We start from the raw sequence: 13,568 nt of genomic DNA on the forward strand, positions 1-13,568 counted from the left end.
GTCTGCAAAAACCCTCAATGTGTCAACACTAGCTTTGTAAGTTATAATATGTTCTATCCTTGAAAGTCACAGCTCACTATACAGTAAGCATGCTGGAATCACCTCGGCAAGTTGTCTGATCTGCAGCATGTGTGTGTGCGCGAGCAGACTGTCAATTAATGTGCCAGATAGTGACTACAGATTGCCCATTGTACAATGACCTGTGACTGCCACCGTTGCAATGCTCTGATGGCTGGAAGTGAGCAGCTGCAGGGAGAATATAATTTCATTTTTTCCCTGTAGGAGCTGCTTAAGTAAGCATTGCAAATGTGAATTAAATGAAACTCACTGGCAGATTACAATTTATTTCTGCAGATAAATCAAGTTTCTGGAGGTGACAGACTCCTATTAAATAAATATACTCAGCATGCCTGCTGTTAATTAAAAATGTTTAGCAAGACAAGAAAACTTTATAATGTTATAAAAGATACAAGATACTAAAAATTATTACAAGATTACGAAAGGAATATTAATGAACCAGTACCTTAGCCAAAAGGAACTTTGATCATAAACCTTCTTTTCATAAGTCTCTACTCCAAAGTTGTAGCACAGTATAGAGAGGTATGCAGCCTGCAAACAAGAATGTGTTGTCCCCGTGAACGGTGCTATTAATCACTAAAGGAATAGCTTAGGTTTAGGAGATTGAATATTCAGCTAGGTAAAGAAGAGCTAAAATATTTTAATATATTGATGTGGAACAAGTATGGTAATATTTAAACAGTCACTTTACTTTCTTTCCCATAGATCATCAGTACAAACAAAGATACCGTAACAAACTTTGTAATACTTAATAAAGAAAAGTTTTAGAGGACATGGCATTTTAGTCACTTCTCTCTCATGCATTCATCATTTATTCCTAAAATTAAGAAAATCCACTCAAATCTGTCTACAAATCTGTATTCAGTAGAGGATTTGATTACACATGCTAAATATAGAAGTCTTTGAAAAGGGGGAAGCTGAAGGGAGAATGAGACGGCACAAAAACTGCTAAGGCCTCTAGTAACTAGAACCTTCAGAGGGGAAACTTGCAAAATAACAGGGGATGCAAGTGGTGTAATGATCATAATGTTATACACACACACATACACACTTAAAGGGAATCTGTCACCCCGAAAATCGTATATGAGCTAAGGCCACCAGCATCAGGGGCTTATCTACAGCATTCTGTAATGCTGTAGATAAGACCCCAATGTAACCTGAAAGATAAGAAAAACACGTTATATTATACTCACCCAGGGGAGGTCCGGACCAATGGGCATCGCGGTCCGGGTCCGGCGCCTCGTATCTCCATACAATGACGTCCTCTTCTTGTCTTCTTGCCGTGGCTCCGGCGCAGGCGTACTTTGTCTGCCCTGTTGAGGGCAGAGCAAAGTACTGCAGTACGCAGGCGCCGGGCCTTTCTGACCTTTCCCGGCGCCTGCGCACTGCAGTACTTTGCTCTGCCCTCAACAGGGCAGATAAAGTACGCCTGCACCGGAGCCGAGGCAGGAAGACAAGAAGAGGATGTCAGCGTAGGAAGATGGGAGGCTCCGGACCGCAGCGGGACCGCTCCTCGGTGGGTATAATATAACCTGTTTTTCTTACCTTTCAGGTTACATCGGGGGCTTGGCTACAGCATTACAGAATGCTGTAGATAAGCCCCTGGTGCCGGTGGCCTTAGCTCATACGATACGATTTTTGGGGTGACAGATTCCCTTTAAGACATTTTTTTTCTTAAAGTGCAATTACACTTTAGGCATAGCACCATAAAGGCAAAGGTAGTTACAGAATGGAGATCTACAATTCACTTTTTTGTATTATGGCAAACATTTTTAAAGCCAACATTTTTTTTACATGGGCATATTTTGGTCAGTATTTTGCAGCGGCCTTGTAAGTCAAAACAGGCATAGAACACAAAAGAGAAAAAGTTTATTGGAAAGATTTGTACATCTCAGGCTATGTGCACATGTTGCGGATTTGCCTGCGGATTCGCAACAGTTTTCCATCAGGTTTACAGTACCATGTAAACCTATGGAAAACCAAATCCGCTGTGCCCGTGGTGCGGAAAATATCGCGCGGAAGTGCTGCATTGTATTTTCCGCAGCATGTCAGTTCTTTGTACGGATTCCGCAGCGTTTTACACCTGCTCCTCAATAGGAATCCGCAGGTGTAAAACTGCAGGTGAAATCCGCACAAAAAAACGCAGGAAACTCGCTGGTAATCTGCAAGTAAAACACAGTGCGTTTTACCTGCGGATTTTTCCAAAATGGTGCTGAAAAATCCATACACGAATCTGCAACGTGGGCACATAGCCTAAATGTTTTAAGGCTAGTTTCACATATGCGTTTAAAACGCATCCGCAAGTGGTGGAAAAAACGCATATAAACGCATACAAACGCGGAGGTTTTTTTGACGCATGCGTTGACGCATGCTGTTAAAAAACTCCGCATTTGTACGCGTTTACATGCGTTTTTTCCTGTGTTTCGTTTGCGTTTATGGTGCGCATGATGAGAAATTTCACAAGAGAAAAATCAAGCCGGTAATTCAGCGCGGTGTACAGTAAAATCACACTGACAGGTTAGAATAGAGTAGATATATACACATAGAATAGGTATATATACATATACAGTGGGGCAAAAAAGTATTTAGTCAGTCAGCAATAGTGCAAGTTCCACCACTTAAAAAGATGAGAGGCGTCTGTAATTTACATCATAGGTAGACCTCAACTATGGGAGACAAACTGAGAAAAAAAAATCCAGAAAATCACTTTGTCTGTTTTTTTATCATTTTATTTGCATATTATGGTTGAAAATAAGTATTTGGTCAGAAACAAACAATCAAGATTTCTGGCTCTCACAGACCTGTAACTTCTTCTTTAAGAGTCTCCTCTTTCCTCCACTTATTACCTGTAGTAATGGCACCTGTTTAAACTTGTTATCAGTATAAAAAGACACCTGTGCACACCCTCAAACAGTCTGACTCCAAACTCCACTATGGTGAAGACCAAAGAGCTGTCAAAGGACACCAGAAACAAAATTGTAGCCCTGCACCACGCTGGGAAGCCTGAATCTGCAATAGCCAACCAGCTTGGAGTGAAGAAATCAACAGTGGGAGCAATAATTAGAAAATGGAAGACATTCAAGACCACTGATAATCTCCCTCGATCTGGGGCTCCACGCAAAATCCCACCCCGTGGGGTCAGAATGATCACAAGAACGGTGAGCAAAAATCCCAGAACCACGCGGGGGGACCTAGTGAATGAACTGCAGAGAGCTGGGACCAATGTAACAAGGCCTACCATAAGTAACACACTACGCCACCATGGACTCAGATCCTGCAGTGCCAGACATGTCCCACTGCTTAAGCCAGTACATGTCCGGGCCCGTCTGAAGTTTGCTAGAGAGCATTTGGATGATCCAGAGGAGTTTTGGGAGAATGTCCTATGGTCTGATGAAACCAAACTGGAACTGTTTGGTAGAAACACAACTTGTCGTGTTTGGAGGAAAAAGAATACTGAGTTGCATCCATCAAACACCATACCTACTGTAAAGCATGGTGGTGGAAACATCATGCTTTGGGGCTGTTTCTCTGCAAAGGGGCCAGGACGACTGATCCAGGTACATGAAAGAATGAATGGGGCCATGTATCGTGAGATTTTGAGTGCAAACCTCCTTCCATCAGCAAGGGCATTGAAGATGAAACGTGGCTGGGTCTTTCAACATGACAATGATCCAAAGCACACCGCCAGGGCAACGAAGGAGTGGCTTCGTAAGAAGCATTTCAAGGTCCTGGAGTGGCCTAGCCAGTCTCCAGATCTCAACCCTATAGAAAACCTTTGGAGGGAGTTGAAAGTCCGTGTTGCCAAGCGAAAAGCCAAAAACATCACTGCTCTAGAGGAGATCTGCATGGAGGAATGGGCCAACATACCAACAACAGTGTGTGGCAACCTTGTGAAGACTTACAGAAAACGTTTGACCTCTGTCATTGCCAACAAAGGATGTATTACAAAGTATTGAGATGAAATTTTGTTTCTGACCAAATACTTATTTGCCACCATAATATGCAAAGAAAATGATAAAAAAACAGACAATGTGATTTTCTGGATTTTTTTTTCTCAGTTTGTCTCCCATAGTTGAGGTCTACCTATGATGTAAATTACAGACGCCTCTCATCTTTTTAAGTGGTGGAACTTGCACTATTGCTGACTGACTAAATACTTTTTTGCCCCACTGTATATATATTATTATTATTATTATTATTATTATTATTATTTATTGTTATAGCGCCATTTATTCCATGGCGCTTTACAAGTGAGGAGGGGTATACATAATAAAAACAAGTACAATAATCTTGAACAATACAAGTCATAACTGGTACAGGAGGAGTGAGGACCCTGCCCGCGAGGGCTCACAATCTACAAGGGATGGGTGAGAATACAGTAGGTGAGGATATATATATGTCAGTGAGACACCTATATATGTATATTTATATTTAATGCAGCGCTAGATAGCATAAAAGCCGCTAATTCAATTACCGGTGACAAGGTGACATTAACCCTTCATTACCCCATATCCCACCGCTACACGGGAGTGGGAAGAGAGTGGCCAAGTGCCAGAATAGGCGCATCTTCCAGATGTGCCTTTTCTGGGGTGGCTGCGGGGCAGATGTTTGTAGCCAGGGGGGGCCAATAACCATGGACCCTCTCTAGGCTATTAATATCTGCCCCCAGTCACTGGCTTTACCACTCTGGCGGAGAAAATTGCGCGGGAGCCCACACCAATTTTTTCCGCCATTTAACCCTTTAATTTAATAGCTAGAGCCCCCAAATTTGACACACAGAGACTTCTTACATTACTGAAGAGGAATATGTAATAACAGAAGGGATATGAGATGGTTTACTGTATGTAAACCATGTCTCATATCCTGTCGGGTTTGTGAAGGAGATAGCAGAAGCCGGTAATTGAATTAGCGGCTTTTATGCTATCTAGCGCTGCATTAAATATAAATATATATACATAGGTGTCTCACTGACATATATACAGTATATGTATATATACCTATTCTATGTGTATATCTCTACTCTATTTTAACCTGTCAGTGTGATTTTACTGTACATCGCATGCGTTCAAAAAAGCAACAAAACGCATGTGCTTAAAAACGCATGCGTTTACATTGACAGCAATGCGTTTTTTTGTCGCAATCCTTGCGCAATCGAACGCATGCCTTTCCTGGCGGCAAATAGACGCTTCTAGAAATTACTACATGTTGCATTTCCGCGCCAAGCCGCAAATGACGAGACGACGCATGCGTCGTCAAACGCGGTAAAACGCGAACAAAAAAAACGCATTCAATGTTAAATATAGGAAAACACGACGCATGCGTTTATATGCGGTACAAACGCTGCGGCCACAAGCGCAAATGTGAAACCAGCCTAACCCACTCGTGGATCTAGTTTATAATTGATGCAAAATACATTGCAGTAACAATGGCTTAAGATTTGAAGAAGCTTTCCAGATCAACTTTGCACTTTTTTGGATCATGCACAATTTCACCTTTTGAACACTTGTGTTAAAAATTCATTTTCAATTGACTTTTCATTGTTAATGTTTTTGTTCAAAACCTGGAAAATACTGCAGAAATTAACAATAACCAAGCAATTAGAAACCCCAGAGGCCTGGCTAGTTCCTAGTCACCACCATTGTGTCTCAGTGCCAGAGTAGCCTCAACTTCTGTTCCCATCCTAATAGCATTTATCTGCCACCATAACCAATATCCTCAAGTTTAGGAGACAGACAAAAGAATGATGCACTGTGATCCAAAAATGTCATGAACATAACCATCTATAAGGTCTCCTATTGTATTTGCATATCCACACATATTTCATTTACCGTATGTCTACATTATGTGAATTCGACTTTTAGGACCACTAAATGTGTTGTTGAAAACTTATACAATACTATTTAGGCTGCTTTCACACATCAGTTTTTTGCCGTCAGGCTCAATCCGGCGAATGTTGAAAAAAGCGGATCCCTCGCAAATTGTGAAAAACTGATGCGACGGATCCGTTTTTTCGCCGGATCCGACTAGCTTATCCAGTCCGGAGCCGAAATAGCCAAGAGAAAGAGAGCCGTCGCTGTCTGTTTTTTCAATGGACACAAATCGTTACTATGTCTGTTTTTTGTGTCTGGCAAAAAAACGAACTGCAACGGATCCGGCAAAAAACGGATGAAACGTGAGGCCATCCATCGCAATCCATTGCTAATACAAGTCTATGAGAAAAAAAAACGGATCCGGCGCAAATTTTTCCCAGATCCGTTTTTTTTCAAAATTCGCCGGATTGTGCCTGACGGCAAAAAACTGATGTGTGAAAGCAGCCTTAGTAATATGTGCAGAGCTTAAAACGGTTCTCTAGGAATACAAGTATAATAAAAAAACATAGGAAATGATAGAAACAGGCATTATATCGGAGTCAGGATGACGTCAGCAGCGTGATCATGTCATGTGATCACGCTGCTGACATCACTCGCAGACACTGTAGGGGCGCACATTAGTGGCCAGTGCTCTTCTAGAGCTGAAGCAATGGGTAAATGTGTGCACAACCTTAGGATGTGGTGCCCAGGTAGGTTCCAACACCTCAGTAGTATATAACAAAATCTGGCACTCAACTTATATGCAAGTAGTTTTATTTTACAGCAACAAAAAATGTTTCGGTCACAAAGTTTGACCTTCATCAGTTACGTTTTGTGGGTGATATATTGGAGGCCTATAGTGTTTAGGCAGGTATTGTGGCATATCCTTACTCCATGCTGGGAGTGTATGCAGAGAAGCGGCCCTTTGCTGTGCAGCCGTAAGACGCGGTGAGGAAAGGTGTAAAACGCTGCGGAATCCGCACAAAGAATTGACATGCTGCAGGAAAATAAACCGCAGCGTTTCCGAACCGTATTTTCCGCAGCATGTGTACTGCAGATTTTGTTTTCCATAGGTTTACATGGTACTGTAAACCGGATAGAAAACTGCTGTGAATCCGCAGCATCCAATCCACTGTGGATCCGCAGGTAAATCTGCAACGTGTGCACATACCCTCACAGTATCGGGGTATGTGTGAGGAATCAGTATGGAGAGTGAAGGGGTAAATGTATGAGAAGACTGTATTGTTGGCATGGGGGATGTAAGTGGAGACAGTATGAGGAGGGAGGGGGAATGCCTGAGGAGACTATGGAGTGGAAGTGTGAAAAGATAGTATGGGTAGAAAAATACATTCTATTGATTACATTTCTGTTGTGGAGACTAGCGTCTCCGCAAGAGATATTGACATGCTTTGGTTTGACCAATGCGGGTTTAACGCTACATAAATTTGTACCATCAAATCCGCAGCAATTCCTGATCGTTGGCATCTATCCTAAGAGTTTGCTGGACTATCGTCAGATTCAGGATTGTGACGTTCAAGGAAATAGAAATTGTGAAGTGCAAGGAAAGAGAAGTCTCATGAAATGTAACCAAGAGATGCCCATGCTTATGTAATACAAGTGAAGCATTGTACCTATTACCTGATGTACAGAGTTCTTAACAAGTTGCTGTTCAGTAAAAAGAAGTTTATTTTTGGACTTTGGTCTTCGTCACTCATCTCTGAAACATCTGGTCCTCGCCTGGCAATTTCAATGGCAGCATGTGGGCTGCAGAAGGGTATCACCCAGGCAATAATGCCACAAATACTTATCCAGGACCCTCATTTTAGTGTAGCGTGGAAGACAAGCACCTTACCCATGACTACTGCACTGCACATTACACTTACACATTACACTGAGCTCAAATGTATCATGCTGAGAGGAGATTTGCCAAGTAAGGGTGACTCCTGCTCTTGAGTACAGTCATGTATTACATTTATATTCTTGAGAAATATGTAACTGAACCAAACTTTCCCTGGCAAAATTAGATGATCTATCTGAAATTAGTAATTTCTTTTAACTGTTTAGAATTTCTCTTTACAAGACAACCCCTTTAAAGGTATAGAACAGAGATTTATATAAAAAGCTCACCTCAGTTGGTTGTCTTTGTAACATATCTTTACACCTTTGAATTATACTTGAGGCCAATTCAAAATTTTTCTGAGACACTGCCTGCAAAAAAAAATGTAAGAACACCACAAATGTGTATATATATATACATATATATACATATACACTCACCGGCCACTTTATTAGGTACACCTGTCCAACTTCTTGTTAACACTTAATTTCTTATCAGCCAATCACATGGCGGCAACTCAGTGCATTTAGGCATGTAGACATGGTCAAGACAATCTCCTGCAGTTCAAACCGAGCATCAGTATGGGGAAGAAAGGTGATTTGAGTGCCTTTGAACGTGGCATGGTTGTTGGTGCCAGAAGGGCTGGTCTGAGTATTTCAGAAACTGCTGATCTACTGGGATTTTCACGCACAATCATCTCTAGGGTTTACAGAGAATGGTCCGAAAAAGAAAAAAAATCCAGTGAGCGGCAGTTCTGTGGGCGGAAATGCCTTGTTGATGCCAGAGGTCAGAGGAGAATGGGCAGACTGGTTCGAGCTGATAGAAAGGCAACAGTGACTCAAATCGCCACCCGTTACAACCAAGGTAGGCCTAAGAGCATCTCTGAACGCACAGTGCGTCGAACTTTGAGGCAGATGGGCTACAGCAGCAGAAGACCACACCGGGTACCACTCCTTTCAGCTAAGAACAGGAAACTGAGGCTACAATTTGTACAAGCTCATCGAAATTGGACAGTAGAAGATTGGAAAAACGTTGCTTGGTCTGATGAGTCTCGATTTCTGCTGCGACATTCGGATGGTAGGGTCAGAATTTGGCGTAAACAACATGAAAGCATGGATCCATCCTGCCTTGTATGGAGCATCTTTGGGATGTGCAGCCGACAAATCTGCGGCAACTGTGTGATGCCATCATGTCAATATGGACCAAAATCTCTGAGGAATGCTTCCAGCACCTTGTTGAATCTATGCCACGAAGAATTGAGGCAGTTCTGAAGGCAAAAGGGGGTCCAACCCGTTACTAGCATGGTGTACCTAATAAAGTGGCCGGTGAGTGTATATACACAGCTCTGGCAAAAATTAAGAGCTGCAAAATTTTCAGTTTGTCTGATTTTTCTCTTTATAGGTATATTTTTGTATTTTTGAGTAAAATGTAAATTGTTCTTTTATTCTATAAACTTCTGACAACATGTCTCCGAAGTTCCAAGCAATAAATTTTGTATTTATTTTCTGAAAATGATAAACGGTCAAAATAACAAAAAAAAATGCATTGCTTGCAGACCTAAAATAATGCAAAAAAACCAACAAGTTCATAATCATTTAGAAACAACAATACTACACTGTGTTCCAAATTATTATGCACATAGAGTTTAGGAGTGATAAGGTTAGAATTTTTTTGTTTGTCATTTAAACTCATTAATGGTGATGTGTGTCAGGGCTCTTTATATCACTGAAAGCAATTGCAGATACCTGTGCAAATTAGTTTGGCAGGTGTGTCCAAATAAAGGCAAGACTACTTAAGAAGGCTGTTCCACATTATTAAGCAGCCTGCATTTTTTGCCAAAATGGGAAAGAAAAAGGATGTGTCGGCTGCTGAGAAGCAACAAATTGTGGAGTATTTAGGTCAAGGCATGACTACAATCAACATTGCCAAGACACTTCATCGTGATCATCGCACAATCAAGAAGTATGTAGCTGATTCCCAGCACACACGTGTGCGTGCTGATAAGGAAAAATTGAGGACTCTTTCCAACAGGCATCTGCGTAAGGGTACTGTCACACAGTGCAATTTTGATCGCTACGACGGCACGATTCGTGACGTTGCAGCGTCGTATGATTATCGCTCCAGCGTCGTAGACTGCGGTCACACGTTGCAATCACGGCGCTGGAGCGATGCCGAAGTCCCCGGGTAACCAGGGTAAACATCGGGTTACTAAGCGCAGGGCCGCGCTTAGTAACCCGATGTTTACCGTGGTTACCAGCGTAAAAGTAAAAAAAAACAAACCGTACATACTCACCATCTGATGTCCGTCAGGTCCCTTGCTGTCCGCTTCCTGCTCTGACTGAGATCCGGCCGTACAGTGAGAGCAGAGCGCAGCGGTGACGTCACCGCTGTGATCTGCTCTCACTTTCCGGCCGGCAGACAGTCAGAGCGGGAAGCAGACGGCAAGGGACCTGACGGACATCAGATGGTGAGTATGTACGGTTTGTTTTTTTTTACTTTTACGCTGGTAACCACGGTAAACATCGGGTTACTAAGCGCGGCCCTGCGCTTAGTTACCCGATGTTTACCCTGGTTACCAGCGAACGCATCGCTGGATCGCTGTCACACACAACGATCCAGCGATGACAGCGGGAGATCCAGCGACGAAAGAAAGTTTCAAACGATCTGCTACGACGTATGATTCTCAGCAGGGTCCCTGATCGCAGTAGCGTGTCAGACACTGCGAGATCGTAACGATATCGCTAGAACGTCACGAATCGTGCCGTCGTAGCGATCAAAATTGCACTGTGTGACAGTACCCTAAGGTTAAAAGAGCAGCTGCAAAAATGCCTTGTCATAGCAGCAGACAAGTTTTTGAAGCTGCTGGTGCCTCCAACGTCCCCAGAACAACAAGATGCAGGGTCCTTCAGAGGTTTGCAGCTGTGCGTAAGCCATCCTGTTGACCACCTCTATCCACTGCAACAAGCAGAAACAGCTCCAGTGGGCCAAACGATCCATGAAGACTGACTTCCAAACTGGTTTTGTTCACCAATGAGTGCCGTGCAACGCTTGATGGTCCAGATGGATGGAGTGGAGGATGGCTGGTTGATGGACACCCCATGAAAACACGGCTAAGGCGCCAACAAGGAGGAGGTGGAGTAATGTTTTGGGCTGGAATCATGGGGAGAGAGATTGTCGGCCCCTTTATGATCCCTGAAGGGGTAAAGATGAACTCCATAATCTATGTGGAGTTTCTAAAACAACACTTCCTGCCATGGTTCAAGAGGAAGAACCGTGCTTTCCGCAGCAAGATCATTTTCATGCATGATAATGCACCATCTCATGCTGCAAAAAACACATCTGCATCTCTGGCTGCTATGGGCATAAAAGAGGACAAACTTATGGTGTGGCCACCATCTTCCCCTGACCTCAACCCCATTGAGAACCTCTGGAGCATCATCAAAAGGAGTGTCTATGATGGAGGGAGGCAGTTCACATCTAAGCAACAGCTCTGGGAGGGTATTCTGTCCACATGCAAAGCAATTGAAGCAGAAACCATCCAAAAACTGACAAATTCAATGGACGAGAGAGTTCAGAAGCTTCTTTTGAACAAGGGGTCCTATGTGCAAATGTAACATCACCTAAAATAAAGTTTTCACTTGAAAACTGTTTGATTTCATTTTGTAATAAGCTGATAATGCTTATAACTTCACAATTGACCATTTTTTTGTTCAAAATAAAAAAAAAGGTTGAAAACTCTGCTGTGCATAATAATTTGGAACATGTATTTTGAGTGTTTATTTTTTTTTAAAAAGATACTGTTTTCATAGGCAGTTTTTTCCAAAACATTGCAATTATACTAGAATAGTAGATGACTGGAAAATAACAATGACTGCAATTCAGATAGGTAATGTAGAGAAAATATGAGGAAATATTATTTGCATAATAATTTGGAACACAGTGTAATGTTTTAACTCAGGAAGGGTTCAGAAATCAATATTTTGTGGAATAACCATGATTTTAATCACAGCTTTCATGCGTCTTGGCATGCTTTCCACCAGTGTTTCACACACATTCCAGAGGTTTTCAATGGTTTCAGGTCTGGAGATTGGGCTGCCCATGACAGGGATTTGATGCGGTGTTCCTTCATTCACACATTGATTGACTTAGCTGTGTGGCATGGCACATTGTCCTGCCGGAAAAACCTGTCCTGAGAGTTGGGGAACATTGCCTTACCAGAAGAACTGTTTTTCCAGGAAAACCTTGTATGCGGCTTGATTCATATGTCCTTCGCAAAGATTAACCTGCCCAATTCCAGCCTTGCTGAAGCATCCCAGACCTTATGAATATCAATACTTAATATATATATATATATATATATATATATATATATAATATGTTGGCCGGTATTTTGGGAAGGAGAGGACTGAGATGTTGATAATTCAGATAGGAAGGAGAGGACTGAGATGTTGATAATTCAGATATAGCAAGGAGGGAATTACTTTCCCTATTCAATCTCTATTTCCCAAGAGGAAACCGTGACTCTACCTGACCAGGGTAATGCACATTAAAAAAAAAAACACTCCACGTCATGCACTTCAAAAATAGCAAAGATGCTTTTGGAGCGCCCCCACGTATAAGTGCAATGGGGTACTCGGCACCGAGTCCTTCAGTGCTCTGCGGGGATGTCACGGTGGCCCGACCCGGTCCGTGGCCCTTTGAGGGGCGTCCAATAATGGAAGTAGGTGATGTTGGGAAAGGTCTTTAAAGGGATAGTTCGTGACGCCACCTGTGGTGTTCGGTCAGGGTGACCGACGCTGCTTGGGGGTCCGCTGGGGTGATGTGACGGCAGCTAGATGGTATACCTTCCCACAGCTGAAGTGTATCCCCAGGGCTTCCCAGAAGTGTAGATGGTGATGGTGGATGATGTAAGGCGCAGAGAATAACGACGACACAAGGTTGCAGTCTCTTTACCTTTACTGGAGGCGGCTTCAGCACCCACAGTCCAGGGTACAGACCACAGGGTAGGCAGAGTCCGGCCAGTCTGAAGGCAAATCCAGAGTCCCCTTATCCAGGTGGAAATCAGTAGTCTTCCTACTAGCGCCTGTGTGTTGTAGTACCTCCCTGCTGAGCTTCCCGGTAAGGTCCTCACAACTCTTGTAGATGTTCTAGATATTATTTCTTCCTCTCTGTCCCCTAGATGGCATGGATAGGACAAACCGGTATGACTGATGGCCTGAGGCTTGTTTATAGGGACCCTAGAGACGCCCCGACCCCCACAAGTTGCCACTGTGTCTTCTTAGGTATTAAGGTCGGGCAGCCAACTTGGAATTGACTGTCCTGCCGGTCTCTGAAGTAAATCGTAGAGACAATTACTCTCTCGGTGTTCCGGCCACCGGCTACGCGCCTCAGAAGGAGGCAGCCTATTTCAGGGCAGAACTCCTCCTGGTGTTTTCTCCTTGTGCTATGACTTTGTTTCTCACCCTCTACAACACAGTTCTCTTCGTGTCCATTCTTAGGATGCTGCCGCACGTGGGGCAGGCACAGCTCCATGTCTTTCTGTTCTAGCTAGACCTCCGACAGGATCCCACCCCTGCCAGGGGCCCTCTGTCTGCAGCTCCGATGTTCCTCCTTTCCCCCTGTCTGCCTGACAGGTGTTGCCTGGGCAAAGCCCAGCCAGTTTCTCTCTAACTTTCTATCCAGCCCACCAGTTTTACCCTTCTGTGAGGAGTGCCTTAGTAGATAGGAGCAAGGCTCCCCCTGGTGGTCTGGAGTGTGAAGTGTGGTGTATGGTTTGTGATACCTGGTAGGAAGATCTCCTTTAT

The 13,568-nt window shown here is 43.3% G+C and overlaps 1 protein-coding gene across 4 annotated transcripts in view; it reads right to left on the reverse strand.

Annotated features, from left to right (window-relative positions):
• TEX11 (testis expressed 11) overlaps positions 1–13,568 on the reverse strand; it is a 301,033-nt gene that overhangs the window by 251,880 nt on the left and 35,585 nt on the right. For 3 of the 4 annotated variants that reach the window (XM_077284979.1, XM_077284977.1, XM_077284980.1), the window contains 2 exons: positions 8,055–8,135; positions 524–609 (listed from right to left, as the gene is read on the reverse strand). In XM_077284979.1, the coding sequence (XP_077141094.1) occupies positions 524–609; positions 8,055–8,135 (167 nt within the window). The remainder of the gene's footprint in view (positions 1–523; positions 610–8,054; positions 8,136–13,568) is intronic. The other variant, XM_077284978.1, reaches the window with a different exon arrangement.

Source organism: Ranitomeya variabilis, chromosome 2 (assembly GCF_051348905.1).
Source record: "Ranitomeya variabilis isolate aRanVar5 chromosome 2, aRanVar5.hap1, whole genome shotgun sequence".
Classification (NCBI taxonomy): domain Eukaryota; kingdom Metazoa; phylum Chordata; class Amphibia; order Anura; family Dendrobatidae; genus Ranitomeya; species Ranitomeya variabilis.